General features: G+C 34.6%; 1 protein-coding gene and 1 long non-coding RNA gene across 6 annotated transcripts in view; one reads left to right on the top strand and one right to left on the bottom strand.

Moving 5' to 3' along the window:
• Positions 1–3,536: 3,536 nt before the first annotated feature.
• Positions 3,537–9,836, bottom strand: LOC127858886 (uncharacterized). Of its 2 annotated transcripts, none has more exons than XR_008039172.1 (3): positions 9,694–9,836; positions 5,885–6,126; positions 3,537–5,333 (listed from the first exon to the last, which is right to left on the bottom strand). It is a non-coding gene; the product is annotated as an uncharacterized LOC127858886 (long non-coding RNA). The 2 variants fall into 2 exon arrangements; XR_008039173.1 differs by lacking the exon at positions 9,694–9,836 and adding an exon at positions 8,443–8,731.
• Positions 7,919–22,891, top strand: part of LOC127858871 (uncharacterized) — a 40,405-nt gene continuing 25,432 nt past the window's right edge. The window contains exon 1 of one of the 4 annotated variants that reach the window (XM_052396209.1): positions 7,919–8,014. In XM_052396209.1, the coding sequence (XP_052252169.1) occupies positions 7,940–8,014 (75 nt within the window). In that variant the 5' untranslated portion in view covers positions 7,919–7,939. Of the gene's footprint in view, positions 8,015–19,995; positions 20,357–20,419; positions 20,591–20,671; positions 20,768–22,891 lie in introns of those variants that run through there. The other 3 variants (XR_008039144.1, XR_008039142.1, XR_008039143.1) reach the window with 3 other exon arrangements.

Genomic DNA, 22,891 nt, shown 5'->3' with positions numbered 1-22,891 from the left:
ATACAACATGGAAACATCATTGCTGATGCCAATGACGATGATGTGCACCTGAAAATTATAATTGAGAAGGTAGCAATTGTTGGATGTTCTAAATGTTTACTTTGTGTGTTCTAGTTGATTGTTTAGTGTTTTAAGGAGGTAATGCAAAGGACATACATACTAGATTAATAATTATGTTACTATATATAGTAACAAAATTGACTCGAATGCATGTGGTTATCGGTCTAAGCAAGGTGATTATCAAGTTTGGTCCAAGAGCAATATGTTGATAATCGATAATCGATCAGACGCGATCTTAACAGCCAAGCTATACCAAAGAGCTTTGGCTCTGTATTTTCTCGTGAATTTAAAAGCAAATACCGAGTTTCCTATGATATCTCTTATGATCGTTTTCCCAAACGCCTCAACTGCATGAACATTCACATCTGACCCAGCCACTATCTTATTGACCATGTTTTTCAGAATAGGTTTAGCTGTGTATGAAGAGCAGGTTGTAATATGTGTCTGCATTTTCTCTAGATCAAAAGAATCCCCTTTGATGCACGCCTCAGTTGAATCTTTGTTTTGTGGAATTGAAGTATAGGTCAGATCTGTGAAATCCTGCATCCCATTGTTGTGCTCGGATGATGCAGATAGGGTCCAAGGGGGTTGCATTGCCTCGGCAATTTCACTGCCGCGAGTTAGACCACATGTGGTCTATAAACCCATCATCAATGTGTGGTCAATGACAAGTTCACGTCCTAGCCAAGTATAGCATTGATGGCTCCTACGAACAACGTGACAACCAATACCGAACTTTTGATAAACGTCTGGGTGCGTTTCCTCTAGGTCGCTTATTTGCAGCAAAAATGGATAGCAAATCGGGCACTGCCTGCTAATGCATCAGCCAACACTCAGTAAGATATGCTTTTATGCTTCCTGGGTCATTTCGGCTGTACGCTGGCAGTGTGTATGCCCTTTTCAACAAGAAGATGGTCCCGTGAAGCCCTATGGACAATTTTTCGTGTCACAATGTGCACAATTTGCGCATTTTCTCTATAGACTGAAACATGCCAAATTTAAATCAACACTTTAAACTACTTTGTGGCGCATCAGTGACGATTTCGGCAGCCTTCCAATACAAGGGTTGGTCAAACGTTACAACAATGGTGTGAAGGTTGTAGCAAGGTTGCAAACTAAGGCTTATGTTGACAGAATGCACGCTTTGTCCCCATTGTACATATTAATCATAGGCAAGAATTTGAATGACAATTGCAGACCTGAGTACTGTATTTTCTGATTCAAGATACGCATAATTTCCTGCAAATTCAGTGTTGCCTGAAGCTGAAAAATATCGATCCTCTTGTCAAAATCCAAAAATCACGGCAGGTACAAACTATGGCGTTTCACAAAACAAGCATCACGTCAAAAGTATTGGACTTGTGGCCCTTCGTATTTTGTCGTTTGACGCCATGTGAGATTTCAGTGTAACATAATACACTTAAACTATGTCTGACAATCGAAATGTGTTCTTTGCCCCTCGAAATTTCGGTATAAACACCAAAATCATCAATTGTTAAAGTTACAATGATGAAAGGTATGATCATTAATAGATTCAGGTGGCCATATGGGAGGCCATTTTGGACGCCATGTTGGATTTGTGTTTAATATAATAAACTTCAACTATGTCTGATGATCTATAATGTGTTCTTTGCCCCTTGCAACCTATGTATAGCAACCAAAATAATCAAATTTGAGTGGATATTTACATATAGTTATGATCATTAATAGAGTTTTGCGGCCATCTTGGCGGCCATTTTAGACGCCATTTCGGATTTGTGTGTACTACTGTAAACTTAAACAATGTCTGATGATCTTTATGTATTCTTTGCCTCTTGAAACCTAGATATAGGCACCCAATTCATCAAATTTGAGTGGATAGTTATATAGTTATGATCATTAATATGTTTTGGTGGCCATCTTGGCGGCTATTTTGGACGCCATGTTGGATTTGTGTGTAATATAATAAACTTAAACAATGTATGATGATCTTAATGTGTTTTTTCCCCTTTAAACTTATGTATAGCCACCAAAATAATCAAATTTGAATGGATATTTACATAGTCATGATCATTTATAGGTTTTGATGGCCATCTTGGCGTCCATTTTGGACGCCATGTTGGCTTTGTGTGCACTATGGTAAACTTAAACAATGTCTGATGATCTTTATGTGTTCTTTGCCCCTTTAAACTTAGGTATAGACAACACATTCATCTAATTTGATTGTATAGTTACATAGTTATGAATATTAATATGTAATTGGCGGCCATCTTGGCGGCCATCTTGAAAAAAATAATTTTCCGGAGGTCCGATTGTGGTAAACTTTTGATATGTGCTTAAAGACCTTCTACCCTACCAGGATCAGTTAAAATACCCTTTGTAGCAATTTTTTGGTGGATGAAGGTATTATTTCATATATTGACCGTACTAGTACTTCTTGCTAGAAACAGAGTATTGGCGGCCATCTTGAAAAAATGCCGCTTATATGATTTTTCAAGTGGCTAACGTGCTTTTTGAAGAAAGGGGTACCTAATGGTAATGTATGCCAAGTTTCATGCTTGCATCACTAATTGAACGATTTTTTTTCAATAATCAGCGCAGCTATTTAAAGGGGATTAAGTATTAAAGAGGTTAATACCATCGTTGATTGAGGGCCAGAAGTGATATTCGGCCTTGGAGTGAATAATCGCCCGCAGGCCGCCCTCAAGCAACGAGGTATTAACCTCTAATTAATATATATGTCATTGGTATATACCAATCTTTGTTTGCTACACATGTTGTTGATAGTTTCATGTGTTACGCAACTATTACCTTCGATCTATCTTCTCTTCAGGTATACATAATTTTGATATGGTTTAGATAATTACTTATAAAAATATTAAAGTTATTAAGTTACAAGATTGTTCTGTTGCTCTTATCGCAGTTGGTATTCGAACAATACATATTTTAATAGATTTGTGCAATATAAGGTGATTTTATCTCAACTATACACAGTCGACAAATAAGCACCTTTTTTATACCAACATAGCTTTTGTGGGCTTTTCAAACATAACCTCATGTGAGCATTTGAACTAACAACATACCGTTCTATATCATAACAAAATATCAATAAAATGTTATTCTTTGTAACATTTTCCTAAGCAAGGTAATCATACTATTACACAGAATTGCAGTTTACCTATATATTTTTCAAAAGGTCAGATAGCTTAATTGGTAGGGCAACCCAGGCCAATATCATATGATCATTATCAGCAGACGGCGCATGGATGGATTCGGGTTCGAATCCCGATCTGACCGTCGTAGGTAAACCTGTGGTTGCAAGGCTGGAAAATGATAGTGTGAAAATCTGTTATGGGCGGGGTTTTGGGCTAAAAGTTCTGTTCATCAGGTCGCATGAAACCCTTTAATATGGTCCATTTCTTGTTTAATTGCTGATTAATATAATAATTCAAAGTTCATTTCTATATTTATTTTTTTATACAAGTGCATATATTATTACCAGTGTTTAAGAACTCCACGTACGTTCTTCTGTTAGGAAGTGCCAAATAATTTAATTAAAATATCATCTTTATTAAAGTTTTTGTTAGTTTCTTCTATTAAACATTAATCGAGCTCGCTTTGAGGCTTTGCCTTATTTCATATTATGAATGATCAGAAAGACTTGTTTTCTTTTTTTCTACTTCTTTTCTACTCGTTACCGTCTTTTTGGTTACGATTCACGATTGTTGTTTGTTTATGTTGTCGCGAAAATATATTACTTCCGGTTCAACTTTACACAATATTTTTATGAAAATCTATTTTGACGTCGTTATATATTGAACTATGTATATCACCGATACAATCTATTATGGAATTATATAAAACATGTTTTTATTTAAGATTTATACTTTGTAAATAATAAACCTAACACAACGGACATCGCACGACTTCAGTTGCGTTATTTACCGACATTAGCCGATGTCAACCGACCTTACAAAAAACGCGGGAAATGATTACAGTTGGACTACCTTAGGAGACAAATAGCACTGTCATTAAAACAGTAATGGTAACTGTTAAGTTAATTATTTTCGAACAAATTTCTATGTCAACTACACTCTCTATTATAAGCTATCAAAAGGCATATCACTTAGTTTTAATTAAGACATATAATTCCAATAATCTGTGACAATTAAGAAATAAAAATTAACATGTACCAACTTCCAAGGTATAAGTTCAAAATAAATGTATAGAAGATAAAACATTTTGCACATTTCCTCTCTCAAAAATAAAAAAAACTGCTTAACAACTAGAATGAGCAATTTAAAGATAGATCCTTGTACAAAACTTTCTCGTGTATTGATTGTTGTATACATTTACAGACATACATCTTATCCCCCAGATTTGTGCATGCTCTCTCAGAAGTCTCATAGGAATCATTGTACAGCATCTTATTCCAATCCTCTTGAATACCGGTCTCATCTTATAAGATGACACCGGTATTTCTTACAAAAACATAATGAAGAAATATGACAGATAACTGAGGGTCCTTTATGGAAAGAAATGCAAAGTCTATTGCTCTCATGAGTTGCAAAAATTCCTAAGGAATCAATAGGCATCAAATAATAGTCTAAAATTGCAATTTCTGTGTTAAACACCTCACTTATCTGTCTTGCTTCCTGAGAAGGATATTTGCCTTTTCATAATGGCAGGATCCCACAATTATCGGCTGGTAAAACTCAAGACTTTTTCCAAGATAGTTTTAAATATAAATTTCAGGTTCTAACAAAGAGGACAATCAATGAACGCTTGCAAATGAAATCGGCCCTGTTAAAATTACACATTATGATAATTACTTATAGGTTTTTACCCAATTCAGTTTGTACTTGTCCACATTTTTACCAATTATTGTAAAACTCACAATTTTTTGAAGCGCCGTTTTCTAGAGAACCCTGTCAGAGGTTCAAATTGAGTGTTTATACTTTATACTTACTGTGAATTCTTCAACATCATCCAATGAGACATTCCTCTGTATTGGACGAATGTAACAAACAGCTTGGCCGTTATTGTTATGATTAGCAAGAAAGTTGACATTATAACCGCCTTGTGGCATTTTCATAACATCTAGATCACATTTACTCCGGGCCTGCGTCCTCAATAATTTCAATCCCCCAATTCCTTTAAGTTTCGGGTGCTGTTCCTCTAGCTTAATTTAGAAATAAGCCGAGTCGTAATTCTTCTCAAATGGTATCCTTTTCTCTCCTAAACAAGCTTTATAAAGTTGATCTTTTTGTTCTTTGGTCGGAGCCGCAGTCTAACTGTAATACAAAACAAATTACTCTTATTATTACATTCCACATAATCAAAGTTAAAAGGGGAAACATTGTGTAAAAAATTTAATTAAGTTGTTTTGGGCCATCTGCTCTCATGTATACATTCTCCATATTAATGCAGAAAGAGCAAGATAGTCTTTTCCGATTTTAAGCAATAATTTTCTAAATAAGAAAAAACATAGAGTTCAAAAATTTTCATTCTATTTCATCCTAATTATCTCAACATTAATATTAAGAGTTATTTTTTGTACATATTGAATAAAGCCATGGGAAGAAATTGGCACAAGATTTTGATGTTAAAACTGAGTACCTATTCAAGGTCTTTTGTGCACTGGATAATATGTACAAATCAACAGAAAAAAGGTAAAAAATCAGCTGATAAGCCTTTACATGGTACTTCTTTGATAAAAATCAATACCATGTGCCTGAAAATGGCAAAAAACTAAATTGTGATGAAGATCTTTTTTATCGCAAAACTGAAATAAACACACTATGTTGTATTTTTCTAACAAAAATTAAGAAACAAGCAGGCACACCTCTGTTGTGTTTGGCAAAACACAAAATCTGTGATTCCGGAAACTCCTATTGTTTGAAGAAATTGCAATGGCTCGTCTTCCACGTGTATTTCGTGGATAAGGGGGACAACAAAGACCTGTAGCAGCTACAGATGAGGTTGTTGTTGGGGTCTGAACATGATTACTGCTTCCAGAAAACTGCGCACTTTCTTAGGAAGCAGCAGCTTGCTTTAGGGGTCCAAAGCTCTCTGTTGGCTCATGTTCTGAAAAAATAAAATAACTAGACTTCTATAAATATATTCTACATATGGGTTACCATTTCAACATCGATTAGAAAATTCATGCTCATGATAATATTCAAGAGGTCAATATCCAATTCTCCATGATTGAAATGTTTAATTATAGAAAAAATGAAAACATTCAGGTATAAATGGAAATAGCTTGTTCGGCCAAAACCTATTCGGTCTTTGTAAAGTAAGCACGCTCATTCAGCCCTGGAAGTTGGGTTTTGGGGCATTTAAATTCTTTTTTTTTACTTATTTAAAATAATTACATATTTCATACTTTGTTATATATTAATGGTTGGGAAACGGTAAAAAAATAAGGAATAAAAACGAACAATCGTCTTTGTTTTTTATTAAAATATATGTCTGAGGAATGTTTATGTCTGTATCAAAATACTTATGTATTTCTCAAAGCAAAACTGAAATTAGCATTACAAGTATTAAAAAAAAACATTTTAACAATAAACAAGGATATCAGTAAAACTGATTGATGCTCCCAAATGATGCTTTGTCCATATATGGGTTCATAGGTAGTGGTCCACGCAAGGTACCTACATGCCAAATATGTAAGAGATCGGTCAAATAGTGAAGGCGCTATGAGAAAATGTAAAAAAGTGTGACGGAAAATCTATAATTAGCCTCCGTGACTGTGACCCAAGTGACGTCAAACCGCATCAAACGGTCGAAGTTCATGCAAGGTACCTACATGCCAAATATGTAAAAGATCGGTTAAATAGTGAAGGCGCTATGAGAAAATTCAACAAAAGTGTGACAGAAAAATGTATTATTAGCCAAGGTACCTACATGCCAAATATGTAAGAGATCGGTAAAATAGTGAAGGCGCTATAAGAAAATGTAAAAATAATATGGCGGAAAATCTATTATTAGCTTCGGTGACCTTGAATCCAGTGACGTCAAACCTCATCAAACGGTCGAAGTTCATGCAAGGTACCTACATGCCAAATATGTTAGAGATCGGTAAAAAAATGAAGGCGCTATAAGAAACTGTAACAACAACCGCATCATGTTGCATACGAATTCACATGGCTGAATAAGACATCTACTTGATTTTCATAAGGTCGAATAGGCCATCTAAATTGAGGCCGAATGAGCTGAAATCTTAAAAAATAAAATTTGATAAATAAGTTTATCTGTTTATAGTTCTGTTGTACATGTATGCAAACTTTGTTGCATGTCTGCGTAAACAAGTGTCACTGGGGGCTGACGAGGTCAAAGCGTAGTCCGTTTCGCTACGACGTCGGGTATATGTTTTACTACGAAAACATTGTTTAAATACACATTAAATCGAGAACGGATTAGTCGAAAATTGTGTTTTAAATATGTAAGATTATGCTTTTCTAATAACGAAACTCTGAATTTAAGCACAATGACATTTCATAGGTCTGTTACATCAAATTATAATCCAAGATGTGTCTGGTGTATGCCGTTAAACATGAAATATACCGCTGATTTATCAAACCGAAGTCAAGTTCCCCTTTAAAAAAATGCAATTAAGGTTTACAACTGTGTTTTATTGACACAATTTTACAATTTCCATATTTATATATGTATCGTTATTAAAGCAACTGGTGTGTTTAGAAATGTGTAGGGTGACCCAGCTATCAGAAATAAAGGCTAATTATTATTATTAGGCATGATCATGTCTCTAACAGTATACGTATATGGCTCGCTACGACAACGCTTTAGCGTGTATGCGTTTCTCACAGAAGACGTATTGGTTACCTCTCAAAGGCAAAATAAAGAAAAGTGTTGTTTTTTTTAATACGGAGTCATGGAGTGGTTGGATGTTTCCTTTGAGGAAGAGGTAGTAACGGCACAACATGATCCGAAGCGAACAGTCGACATGGTAAGGCACATTATTATCATATAATTCAATTCACGACTAGGCCAAAGGAAACGATTAAAATCGAAAATCCATATATACGATGACAGTTGAGATTCGAGAACCTAATATCGTCGGTCTCAATACAAATGACGCATCTTCACCTTGTAACAATCCCTTATATGTTCATTTTGATAGAGACCTACGATTGGTTTTCAGCAGACGTTACTCTTTATCAAATAACATTCGATTCTCGTTATCCCCAACTCGCTTATCTCGAAACTCTGCTTAAGAAAATCCCATGTCCCAACTTCGATCATTATTTATCTCATACGGATTTTGATTTTTACATTGTATATATCAAAGCGATTTTCTTGAAAATCCGTTCTCATTAACTAATTTTGAGATGAATTTCATATTCGTATACATGATTTTACCTGTAAAATTCATACCTGTAACAGCCGTAAGGCGTGGAAAGTAGGACCCCAATGGCACAAATCCGCAATTGCATAATCAATATATTGTTTTGAAGGTGTGGAGGTGGGTTTCTGTCGCAGGTTATTGTTTACTGCGTACATGACGGCCGGTAAATTTACCTCGTATTACAATGCGGTTAAGGCCCAGTCTCAATATCATGCCGGCGGAGCCCAAGTGCGTGATCAGGCATCTACCGGGATGAACCGGGACCCTACCGGAATGAACCGGTGCTCCACCGGGATGAAGCGTGGACGACCGGGGACAACGGGGGCTCCACAGGGAAAGTATTAAAATGTTTAATACCTTCGGGATGAACCGGAAGTTACCGGGTAGGACCGGCATCGACCAGCGTGGCACCGGGAACAACCGGGACTGTACCGGGGACAACCGGGACGGCATCTTAGCTCCATCAAGGCCTAAACACACCCCGGCAGAGCTACGGCAACGCCCCGGTGGAGCCCCGGTGAATGCCGACAGCTTCCCTTTATAGCTACGTTACATTAGTAAACCGATGCTTTGACGGTACCGTCCCGGTTGCTCCCGGTGCAGTCCCGGTTGTTTCTAGTGCCAAGCCGGTCATTGCAGGTCCGGTAACTCCTGTTTCATCCCAGATGTGTTAAACATTTGAATACTTTCCCGTTGGAGCCCCGGCTGTCTTCGGTTAAACCGGGGCTTTGCCGCAGCTCTGCCGCGGTCTGATGCCGGTATAGCCCCGGTGAGTGCCAGCGTAGTGACGGTATACCGGGGCTCTGCCGGCTTTTACCGGGTTCAACCTTTTCGTTTTGATGTTCATGCGCACAGTGAAGCACGGCATCTTTTGCACTGGGCAATGGCAGTCTGCAGTAACTGCAAACTGCATGCGATATGTCCTAAAATGTATACAGAAACTTCGTTGAGCAACCTATATATTTGTACTTATTTGCGAAACCAATTCATACTCTGTGCGAAACCTTTACATAAAGCGACTTGTAATTTCCGTTGAAACAAAGCATTTGAATAATTAAAACACATGTTCGTAACCTGTTTTGTACCTTAAAAACGGTTATGAACACTGAATCAAAGTAACATGTAGTTTTATGTAATTTAAGTTACCGTTTTTGGCTATTTTAACAGAATAGCCACCTTATGCATGGCTTCATATCAAACTATTTCGATTATAGCTCAAAATAAACTTAAAGGTTGCAACTACGCGCATTTGTTATAAGTGTTTTATTGAAAATAAGTACCTATCATTACAGGATGTTCCGTTCTCTAATCCATAAACACCAGAAATGATAAAACTCGCCTGATAAAGTAGTGTATTTACACAATGTTTTCGTAGTAAAACATATACACGACGTCGCAGCGACACTGACTACGCTTTGACCTCGTCAGCCCCTAGTGAGTGTAGTATAACCGATCCATAACTAAACTACATGGTAGGGTTATGTCTGGCCAAGACTCAAACCAGGGCAGAATAAAGTCAGAATACTATTCCTCGGGCCGATTTCTCAAAAATGGATAATCTTGTTATTTGAGCTAATTGGCTTAGTAACTCGAGTTAAGCTTATCTTTTTACATTAAACAATTTCTCAAAAAAGTTAATTTTGATGTTTGTTTAATCTAATCCCGTTATTTAATCATGTTTAGTGCATGAAAATGTGAAAATAGTTCCTTTAAATATACTGAAATTGCATTTCGTTATGACTGTTACAGTTAAACAACCTCAATACGTGTCATCCTTCTCAACATCTCACCTGTCACTCTCCAATTGAAGAGTATTTTTCTGGTTTGTGAACTGAAACGAGCTGACCTGGGACTTTAAACGCGATTAGTAAGTCGTCATAAATTTTCTTTTCGTGAAATTAGGTTATTTAAACATGATTAGTTAGTCGAGTTACGAGACTTAATCTTTTTTAAATAATCCATTTTCAAGAAATCGGCCCTTGTATACTACTGAGCAACATGAAACATTATCTTATCAATTTTTTTCAATATAAACATGTAACCCGTAACATGCCATGGTTTACCCCTTACATGATTATTATATACATAACATTTCTATCCATGTTTTTTATTTGGGTAAGGACCAAGACAAAGTTAAAATTTGGTTACACATTCACAAATTCTCAAAGAGCGTCTCGTTTGATAACACATGTATGGATCTGGTCTTTTCGCTACCTGTCAGGTCGCTGCTTCTACTATAAACTGAAATTGTTATTCTGAACGGTACGTTTGATAAATCAAGCAACTATAACTGCACTCTATTAAAATTAATCTCGTTACGCCTGTCATGCTCTGACGTTGATAGCATGAAGATAACCCCATGGTACAAGCAAACTCAAAGTATGTTCCGAACTGTTTATTGTTTCGTCTTGTGACCATAATGCGATAAAATACTACAAAAGAAGAAAATACGAATGTTGACTATATTGCCACAAAATCAGTCAACAATCAGTCAACTATCGCCATTTAACGTTGGTACCGATGCAGCACATTTACTAAGAATACGATAACACGCCACTTATTTTGTTATAAACCACTACATAAGAGAATCCGAGGGGCTCTGGACAACACAATGTAAACAAATTATGACTTACTCAGTGTGGCTGTCTTCCCTTTTTTCGGCGCTGAAATCAACATCGCACGTCTTTGGATTTTTCTCTCGATGAAAATTTAGTCTCAACACCGGGCGGGACTAATTATTATTTAAACAGCGACTTCTTTCGTCATAATACAAGTTGTAAAAATTGGTTCCCCGCTTCATTTCTTTGATAATCATAACATTGTGATGAAGACGATTAGTTTATTTTGAGAATGCTTAGTAGACTTTTAATTTTTCAAACTACGTATTAGTTATTTCCATTAGGTTGCTGTTCACTATTACTGATTAATTCAAAACATCTAATTATGAACATGTGTTATGACATGTTTTTAATTTAAATTTATTAAATGTTATAAGCCAGTATCAATATATATTGTTAACATGTTTTTACATTTAAATAAGCAGTGCATTTATATAAAGGATATTTACAAACATGCACAAACACACAAATACAGCAATTCTATAAACAGAAATTCAATTCTTAAATTATCAATAGCAACATGGAAAATAAATTGCATCAAATACAATGCCATAAAGCGTAATGCGCGAACTGGTGGATATTCCCTTCCATACGCCTTAACCCTTGTACATATTTTAACGAACCTTCTCAGAAATTATCATTTGGTGACCCGCTTTCAACATTGTTAAGATCGATCCGGTTCGTTGCATAGGTATGTCATCAGAGCAATAGATTCTCAAACATCTCTGGGACCAAAAATGGTCACGTTTTTAATACTTGTTGAGTAACAACGTCCATTGGTACTCTACTAAGTTTTTCAAATCATGCCACTGGGGTCGAAGATGGCCACGCACAAAGGTCTCATGATTTATATAGACTTAAATAGGAAAATAACTTAAAAAATCTTCTTATCTAAAACGACAAGGCCTAATTGTGTAATATTTAGCATATCACATAATATGTTTGCCCTCCAGCAAATTTGTTCAAATCATGACCTAGGGTCAAAATTGGCCCCGTCCTAGGGATAACATATTTCTCCTATATCTATATAGTACAATCTCAAAACAGATCTCCTCTGGAAAAAAACAACCCCGAAAGGCCGAAAGTTTTGGTATTTTGAGCATAACATCGCATGGTAGTCGACTGCCAAGTTTGTTCAAATCATGTCCCTGTGGTTCAAATTGTCCGGCCGTTAATGCATACAGTTTGTTTGTACTTTTTTTCGTAAAATTTCATATTTATTATACTGCAAACAAAAACACACAATTTAACAAACCTCCTCAGATTCATTACAATTCTTGTTCGTCATCTAGAAAAACTGGCTCTTAACAAGGCTCTTGGTGTGTTTTAAAAGCCATTTAAACCCAGGGTTCGCACAGACCTTAAAAAAGTGCTTGAAATAAAGATTTACCTTGCAAAGTGCTTGAAAAAGATCTTGAGTGCTTAAAAATGCTTTTTTTCGACCATAGCCTTAAAAAATGCTCAGAAAGTGCTTCGATTCCAGACTGCTTGACATTTGAAATGTTCAATTCCTATGCCATTTCAAAGATCGATAGAAATCATGTTAGGTTGTTTAAAGGGGGCATGAGGCGAATCGTGGCTAAAACATAACAGGTGTTAAATGAAAATTCAAGAATCTAGTTTTAACCAGTCTCCCCAGTAACGGAACCACCCTATTGTTCATCGTAGACGTTCGTTATCGTCCGGCAGCGAATCATATTTTTCGCTGCATGTACAATTATAGCCTAAAATATGCTGATCGACTACATGTATATTTGTTTGTGGGAAATCTGCGCGAAAAACAACATAAATTGATCAGAAAACGAAAGGCCACACTTTTTTTACGAAACAATAGCAACGCAAATTGTTTTTTTTCTTCGATCAGCGACAGGAGTAACTATATTTTTTATGTTTTTTTATTTATAGCATTGTATTACATATATCTAGGAACAAATACTTCAATATTAAGAATAATTGTATAAACCATTCCTCTGCATGTTCTCTGCAAAAGACGAAATCTTAAGAAAAATACAGCATAGTTATACCATTGCACATCGATGTACTGCAATTTCATGAGAATGTTTGCTATTGTTAAACAATGTTTGCTTCATTGGGATTCATGATGAAATTTATCTTACAGGTGTTTTCAAATACTAGTCCATGAGGTATTATTAACTTAGCTATCTTGTTCAAGTCACCATGTTGTGTTTGCTTATTAATTTTATATCTATGTTCATTTATCTTGTGTCAAGCTTCGACATGAACAGCAATTCAGCAAATAATTTGATTGACACGCAGTCGCTTAAATAAACTTACGCTGATACTGGTTATCTTTTTCTGCAGGTAGAGTTATCTTGAGACCAGTTATGACGCAGATCAAACAAGGTTGATTGCCCAAAGATTATTATATATCTTTATCGTGGGCAAAGATCATGTTTTTTCTTTTCATGATGCACATATTACGAGATACTGCTGATAAGTGTCACATGGGGAGGTGACAACTCAGCCTGTTTGACTGTTGATTGTGTGAAACCCGAGTTTTAAAATGTGATAAAGCCTCGTTTGAAGGACTCATATAAGCCTAGGTGTATTTTAGTTACCTGATTCCTGTGTTCGTGATTACCCTTTTTGTATGTGCTCTAATATGAACATTCTTTGTCCCCACGTTGACCTACCTAATTACAGTATATTTTACATGGTCAGTTATAAAAAATAGTAAAAAGTAATTTATTTTTTCTAATCAAAATAACCACTGGGTATACATGTATGTCATGTAATTTTGCTATTAATTTTTCACAGATTTTCACCAGTCAGTAAACATATTGTAATGCTAATATCTAGTTATTTTAACCACTAGTTCATTAAATCATTGTCTGCAAATTTCAAAATATAATGATAAAGAAACAATATAATCACGGTTTGGGCATCACGTGTGCTCATGTAGTGCCTTAGTCATTTGTTGATTAGGGCTTTGAGATTAATTTGAATTTATGATAAATCATTGACATCATGAATACGGGATAAAATGCGTGTGTCTTTAGGAAAAGGTTTAAAAAGCTTAAAAGTTTTATTGCAATTGTATCTGTTCAATTAAACAATGTTTAAAATTGATATGGGTGGTTGGGCGGATGGTATAGGATGGTTTGATGGTTGGATGGATGGAAAGATTTGGGTGGGTTTCGGATGGATGGGTGATTGGAAAGAGTGAGTGAGAGACAAACGACTTGACTAACGGACAGACTGACATCTACTATATAAGCTATTATAATGGTGCACTTATATCGTCTAAAGTCATACAAAGAACAACAATTTAACTATAAATGAACACGAACAGTTATTTTAAAATTATTTATATTCCGTTATATTTTTGGCTTGAAGAATTTTACTTATATAAAAAATGTTTTTGTTTAAACAAAGCCACTTGTTTCAGCTCATGAAAGCACAATATGCTCATGGTGAGCATTTAATTTGCCTTCTGTCCGTTGTTCGTTGTGCGTCATCAATCGTCAATTTATCTTGTTAACACTCTAGAGGCCACATTTATTTCCATTCTTCATAAAACTTGGTCAAAAGATTTGTCCTAATGATGTCTCTGCCGAATTCAACGATGGGTCATGTTAGGTCAAAAACTAGGTTAATGGGTCAAATTTAAGAAAAATCTCTGTTGTAATCTGATCATATGTCGGCCGAGTTCGAAAATGGTTCCGGTCCGTTAAAAAAACATGGCTCCTAGTGGGTGTGTCACATTTTTAGTATAATCTACATGAAACCTCGTCAGAAGATTTGTTCTAATGACATCTTAGCTGAGTAACGGTCAAATGAAAACACGGCCGCCATGGGGCGTGGCAGTTTTATTTATATGGCTGTAGTGAAACTTTAATAAAACTAGAAGTCAGATTTTTATTCCAATGTTCATGAAACTTCGTCCCAAAATTTGTTCTAATAATGTCTTGGCTGATATAACAAATGGTTCCAGTACATTTGAAACATTGCCACCAGTAGCGGTGCAGTTTTACTAATATATAGTGAAACCTTGTTAACTCTGTAGAAGTAACAAACATTTTTAGTCCTTTCATCATGAAACTTGCTCATAATTTTTTTTTCTGATTATATATAGGACCAGTTCGAAATTGGTTCCGGTCTGTTGAAAAACATTGCCACCAATGGATGGAAAGTTTTCCTTATATGGCCATCGCGACAGCTTGTTAAAACTATAAAAGTCGCATTTTTTCCCAGTCTTTATGAAACTTTTTGAGAATATTTGTTGTAATGATATCTCAACTGAGTTCGAAAATTGTTCCAGGCAGTAGACAAATATAGCTGCTACAGGTTTTGTTAGTTTAGTCTGTAATTTGGGATGAACTGCAACCTTTTATATAACACAGGTTGATGTAGCTTCTTGTTGAAGAGACTTACAGCTATTAAAGTGATATATATATATGATAGTGTAATGTTGAAACTGCTTTTGATGATAATGATGATGATAGTGATGATCATGTTGATCATGATGATCATGATGATGATTGATTCAGAAACTTGTAGAACAACCAGAATTTCTAATGTTATTGAATTACTTAAATATTCCCATTATTTCAGATTATTATATTTTTTTCCCAAAAAAAACCCTGCTAAAACCAGTAAAACAACAAGAACTATTTATTTTGAATATTATTTTACCTATCATCCTATTTAATGTTACGTACTGAGATGAATGTTATCTCTCCATTTGATATATACATAATTCACAGATGACACATTCCATTTTGCATAGACAGCCTCTTGTACAGGAGCAACGGTTAACCAACTAGCTGAGTTGTTTAAGTAGAGTTTACCCTCCCCAAAAATAATTATATATGGTTTTAACATGTACATATACATGGTTCTGTGCTGAAAATGTTTTCAATTAAAACAAGTTTGTCAAAACAATAGGCATATCAATTTTATATGTATTTGTCATAAAGTTATTTTATTCAAGGATTATTCTCACAACTGGTTGCAACAATCTGTTTGCATGTCTGTATTTATATATAATATATCAAAATCCTGTTATAACTCAATAAGTAGAAATATAAATTGTTTTATATCATCGTCGACAGCTTTTTGGATGGTCTTTTTGTATGCTGTGTCATATCCGCATTAAACAATCCATGTTGTGAACACTGTAGATGTGACATAATTGGCTGATCTTCTTGAAAGTTAGTCAGGAAAAATTACATTAAATGTTGTCTATATGATATTTTGGCTGAGTTCTATACTCTGTCATGTGGGGTCATTAACTAGGTCAGTTTGTCAATTTGAAATACCTTATACCATTTTGAAAATTCAGAATAAATAGACCAGTCATCATTAAACTTGCAAAATAGATTATCTTGGTCGATTAATATTCATTTCGAGTTTGAAAATGGTTCCAGTCCGTAAAAAAAACTGTATTGCCAGAGGGTGGGGCAGTTTTTTGTGTTTGACTTTATTGAAACGTTGTGGACAAGCAAGAAAGCACATTTTTTACCCAATCATCATGCAACCATTTCACAACCATTTTGTTTTTATATTATCACGAATTGCTTAGAAGAGTTTAGACATTTTTCGATAAAATACCTGGCTGCAATGAGGTGGTGCAGTTTTCCTTGTATAACATGATTAGTATGTGTACTATAATTGTATTTCATCATTTCAAAACGGCTGACCAATCAGAAGCCTTCTTCTGTGCTTAATTATCAATATTTGGAAGAAAATCTGACTTATTATGTCGTTTCCCACATTATAACTTTATCATAAGGGGTAGAAAGGCTCAGTCAGAAGTCAATTTTTTTAAAAATTATCACAAACAAAGATCAGATCAATAACTTTTCTTTGGGTCGCAGGGCTTTTAGTCCTTTTCTCAGGATTGCTAATGTTTGCTCTGTACAAACCCTGTAAATTAATTGCTCAAAATTTAAAATGTTTAACATTTTTTGTCCGGGCTTCCAGCTTACTCCATCATATAAGTTCGTAAATCGATCCCCTGACTTAAGGAGATACCTATGTTCTATAAAATAAGTAGTCATGTTGAAGTTTTTATGTCATTATTGGGCCTACAATTACCTAAACGATTATTTTGAAGTCTGTATCAATCAAATTGTAACTCCAATGATATAAATTGAAACTTTAACATTTCTATGAATATTGTTAATTGATTTTAGTTAAGCATTTGTCGAATCAAAAATATATACCTTATGAACAAAGGATGATATATAACAATTGTTGATATAATGTATTATGTAAGCTTAACATAATGATATGTTAAGCAAGAAAGTGCTTGAATTTATCATATCTGTTTGACCTTGAAAAATCCTTCAAAAGTGCTTGAATTTGTTTCGAAATTACTGTATGAATCCTGAAACCACATTTTATACCTAAATGATCGGAAACGTGGACGCTACATATAACCGTTTAGTATCAATAAAGTTAACAAACAAATCTGCTACAAGTGCATTGTCAATTTTAAATTATGTTACCATAAACGGTGTTTGAAGTGACAATGATGTACGAATCTTTACTACAGAAAAAAGTCATATAATTCATTTGAAGTAAGATAGAAAAAGAAAAAAAAAAGACGAAGCTCTCTTATACAAGCCACTATATGTATATGGATAATATAATGTGCTTTATAAATTTATAATTGAAATACTTAAATAAAATAGATCTACCTAATACTATAAAGAAAACAGATCTATCAAATATTTTAGCGAATAATGTTTCATATAATACTTTTTCACTGTCTCAACATGTTTTATTATTCTTCAACTTTTAAATATCAATCTTATTAAACAAACGCTAATTCAACTCTCTTGTCTCCAGTCGGACCCCACATTTGAAGAATTTATTTTCGATCAACTGGAATGTGTTTATGCATTTAGTTCTTCAGTCATGTCACAGTTAAATAATAGCAATTTGCATACCAGTATACAATTCTTGAATTTTCAATTGAGAAAGTGCATTGTTTTTAACATTTCGGTTTAAATATTTTACTGTAAGAATACTGTGAGTGTGTTGTGTGTTGTGATATGACTTTGTTCATTGTTCAGTGTTGTGTTTTCCATTTCATTTTTCCATTTTTCATGTCAATACATTTGAGTAAATGAGGTTTCGGTCCTATAAATCTCAGTCCGTTCCTGCACGTTTTAAAGTCCACATTACAGAATGTCCTGTGGACTTTAAATACTTTTGGGAATGTATCATTATACCTTGTTGTGTTGTTCTTTGTGTTGTTTGTTTAAAGTAACATAAAAAATTAAAATAAACGACTATTTCGCAAAAGGTTTCGTACAATTAAGATAAACTATTAAAATATAAGTGTTCCTTACAGCAATAGGCAAAATTTCAACGCTTGATGTGGTATGGTAATTTAGATTTAAAGAGATACAAAATGCTCGTTTTTTGTGGCATAATATATTCCATTTTAATTTCCCACAACGATATTTATTCATACACGTACACTAACTTGGTACATAACCATGTGTTGAATATATTGTTGCCCCCCAAAATTAAAAAGTAAATGCATTTTTTATCTTGTTAAATCTATGTTACCAGACCACATCTAGCGTTGAAATGTTGACTATTGCTATTAGGTACATTGCTTTTTTATGTGTTAACTTTATATTTTAAAATGTTGTACTTAATTTTCGTTGATTTTGAGGGTGTATTGGCTTTTAACTGGATGTGATTATGTAGTTATTGATTTACTGTACATGCACAAAATCAGTAATTTACATGACATGATGCAGCGAAAGTAACGTGCTATTACTGGTAAATTGTTTTTCATAATCAATCTTGAGCCACAACTTAATCGCTTAATTATGATCTAACAAGCAAACCTGCAATCGGTGCTTTGTAGGTAAAAACAAGAAATAAGGAACATTTAGGGTACCCTTTACGTCTGGTTTTATTCGGATGGTGTAATTTGAGATTTTCCCTAAGATATAAGAAGAACCACGCGGTTTCGTATTCTTGTGTTAACATATCGATCTATCCTTCCTGTTCGTAAATATGTAGCGCTTAGTTGAAATAAATGTTCTTATTGTCCCCTACCGATAGCAATATGGAGATTATGCACGTTATTTCATTTTGTTCCTACGTCAAGAATTCTGGTTGCTAGGGCAACACATTGACAATAAAAATTGCTGAAAATGGTGGATCCTGCGATTACTTTTAAAGTTCTTCATATTTTTTCATGAAACTTGAAACATGGATAGATGGCAATATGGAAATTATGCACGTCATTTCATTGTGTTCCTACGTCAATAATTCTGGTTGCTATGGCAACAAATAGACTAGAAATATTGCTGAAAATGGTGGAGTTTCACCGGATTGGGACCATATTGCTTGACAATAGTCTTGTTTATATCTCATTTTTAGGATTATTGCCATGAGCAGTACTGTGTTTTTTGTTTAAAGCTTGGCAGTGTTCTTTTCAACTCAAGGTTTTATTAGCGACACAACTTATCATCTAGGCGGTATATTGACTACTCACAATATTAAAGCGAACTAGGTCGACATTACAATCAGTTCAAGTGAGACTACTCATTGACTTAAAGGGATAATTAATTTAAGGAAAACTTACACGCACGCTTTCAAGCATATATAAAGAAGTTTTAAACGCTTTATTATGTCGTCGCATATTGCTATTAATATGAGATTATTTGAATACCTGTTTTCGTTGTATTTACCATTTAAACACGCATAATGTTATTCCATGTTTAAATTGTAGCGTTTTTATAAATTTTTTGAAACCAAAAGGTTTAGTGCCATGTTTAACCTGTACGTTTTATTGCGTAAAGAATTGCGTAAATTGCGTTAAGTTGGGTTGTATATAAATGCAGTTATCCATTCAAAATTTTATTTACATCTGTTAACAGAGTACATTTAAATCCACCTCATTCACACATTCAACAAAGGTGTAAATATAGTGCACACTATGATCAACTTAATTTAGCGATACGTTCATGAACTTAAACTCAAACGGCAACATGAATTGTATTTGTGTATTTTCGCTCATGTGCCTGTTTACCACAAATTTGTTATAACTTGTACCGATAATTTAATACTCAAAGTAACATTCCGCGATAGTTGTAATTTGTTCTCAGTCCATTCGTGTTTCTACACAGACATTCTCGTTGGTTGTGATTTTTGTGCTTGTTGGATCTTACAAATACACCATGGCAATGTCTTAATGTGATTCTTGTAAAAATTACCAATCTGGCATAGCTCGTTATTAAAGAGACACATAATCTCAACTGCGTGTCGTGAGTGAAATAACACTAAGGAGGAAGCAGTAGTAGTACAAGTAGTAGAAGCATAAGTTCTACCGGTACTTCAGCTTATTTACTACATGTAAACACTTTCTTCTACCATACACCACGTTAACCATGGTATTACTTATCATGCAATTAATTGGCAGCGCACAACTTTATTAACGAACGTGTATAGTGGACCTTTAAGCTACTGCATAGCAATCTTCTTTGTTTAATCTATTTTAGGAATAAAGTACATTCAACTACTGTGTCGTTTATTGTGTGATCATAGGCGTAGACCTTTCAGAGAAGTACACATTTTATGTTTGTTTTAAGATTAGACTTCGTACTCAAAATATAATTCTTCTTTAAATGTTCTGATTGTTTTTATATGCCGATAAACTACGATTAACAAACACGTATTTATATTAGTAGTTATGATTTAACCCAATTATTTTATTTAAGAATTTTTGTTTTTACGAACGAAGGTATGGAATTTAGTTAAATGGATATGCTTGCAAAACATCGCTGTAGTTGTAGTATTTAAAAAACAATTATTTATTCAACACTTGACTGCTGGTTTTATATAATAAAACGTTTGTTAATAATAGTGTAAATGTTAGGACTATCTGAATGGCATTATTAATTATAGTTAATTTGTCATAATGTTTTATATCGAATTACTGATATAGTATATGTTCTGACGCACAAAGATAGAAGACACATAGGCCGAGGTATAGGCCAGCTAAAAATAATAATACCAGTGGTTATCAGATCATTGTGCATTGTTGATGGCAATCATTTATTATTAACACGACTCTTCTGTAGAAATACCTCAAAGACGATTAATTGTTATATATGTTTTTGTAACCGACCATATTTTCGACCAGGCGTTCATATTATTTATATGTAATCGCGTTTAAAAAAAAACAAACTATGATGAGTGTTAAGAGTAAGTAAACTTAGTATAAAATGTATTGATTGACGCAACAATTGTAAACATAACATGTAATTAAGAAAATTCTTAAGTTAACATAAGTAGATGCAGTCTACATGATCAAATCATATCAGCTGTTTGAACATTCAATGCATTTTGGTAAAGCAGCCTCTATATTAAACCGACGAGTAGCTGTATAACGATATTCTAGGCTTTTTCTTTGACTTTTTTATAGCCGTTAGGCGGTGATATTATTCCGATGGCAGCAATATTGCTGCAAATTTGTTAAGCTTTTAACTGGCCACAACTCATAAACAGAGGGTTTAATATACAAAAATGTTCGTTAGGGTCTGTAGATTTCAGAACAAGATGTCGTTTTTCTGGAAAGTGCTGGAGGGCTTAGAAATCCAAGATGGCGTCCAAGATGGCCGCCGTTTTATGATTCAATTACTAATAAAGATGAATTGAATACGTCTATTGAACACCTATATGTACTGACTTTAATATCTGATAGAAGTAATCCATTGATATAGGGCTTCTACCAAACAGATCACCAATGTCACCAAAGGTCAAGGTCAAGGTCATTTCATGGTCAAAATGGAAAAATAAACGAAAATTTGAGTATTGACATATCATTTTCTTTTTTAATGCAAATGCTTTACATTTGCTGTGATAACTAACCTCTTTATTATAAAGCCACATTTACAAGCTTCATTTTAAACAAAAGTAAATGCCTAAAGTTGTGTTGGTAACCATGGTAACCAAGACTACATACGCTATGTGGCCATTTTCCTGGTTCGTGAAAGTCATTTGGCATTATAGTTCAAGTTTAATAAGTTTGCTTTTAATCTTTAATAAATACTTTAAGACTTATTAAGGCAAATGTAAAGAACAGCTATGCAGTGTTCCATGTATCATATTTATTCAACAATCAAATCTAACCAGGTATAAGTGCTTGACAGACTCATAAACGTTATTTACAAATGTTGTAAATTATGAGGTTTTACATTGTGTTTACTAATACAAATGATGCAAATAACAAATTATGTTTTTCAAGTTACAAACACTGAAAAATAACTCCTGTAAACCAGGAAGTGACTGACCGTCAAACGTCCTACTTGTTGCTTTCGGAAGTCGTGGAATCCTCGTTGACTCGGCTGGCGCACTGCTGACCAACATGCTTGTCATCGCATGAGTCGTCCTTTTACCATCAACTGTTCGCTCATTCAGATTCCAGTTATCAGCAGCTGCCACTACAAGCTTCCCCCTTTGGTCTCTAGGTAGTATATTGTCTGGTACAATACCACCAGAGTCTGTTATTTCGTGTGATGCAATGTTCTGTTGGGCTGCTGATGTCAAGAATAACCGAAGATCTGGATATGAGATGGAATAAACAAGAGAGTACATATCTTCAATCAGATGGCGGCTGCCAAACTCGTTGATGAGGTGTATCCCTAGGCTCAGGTGTTTAGGGGATGGGTTTTACGTGACAAGTGTAGTTAGGTCACAAGCAACAGCTAGACATCTTGTAATGGTCCTCTCAGAAGCTTCCTTGTAGCATTTTTGTCATGTAACCAACACACTGCCTTGTAAAGAAGAGGCTCCACAAACTGCTTCTGATCTGACAATTTGATTTCTTCTGGAGCGTAAAAGAAGTCATCAAATTTAGGATTAT

The sequence above is a fragment of the Dreissena polymorpha genome, chromosome 14, assembly GCF_020536995.1.
Source record: "Dreissena polymorpha isolate Duluth1 chromosome 14, UMN_Dpol_1.0, whole genome shotgun sequence".
Lineage (NCBI taxonomy): Eukaryota > Metazoa > Mollusca > Bivalvia > Myida > Dreissenidae > Dreissena > Dreissena polymorpha.
This window is presented reverse-complemented; position numbering and strand designations above follow the sequence as displayed.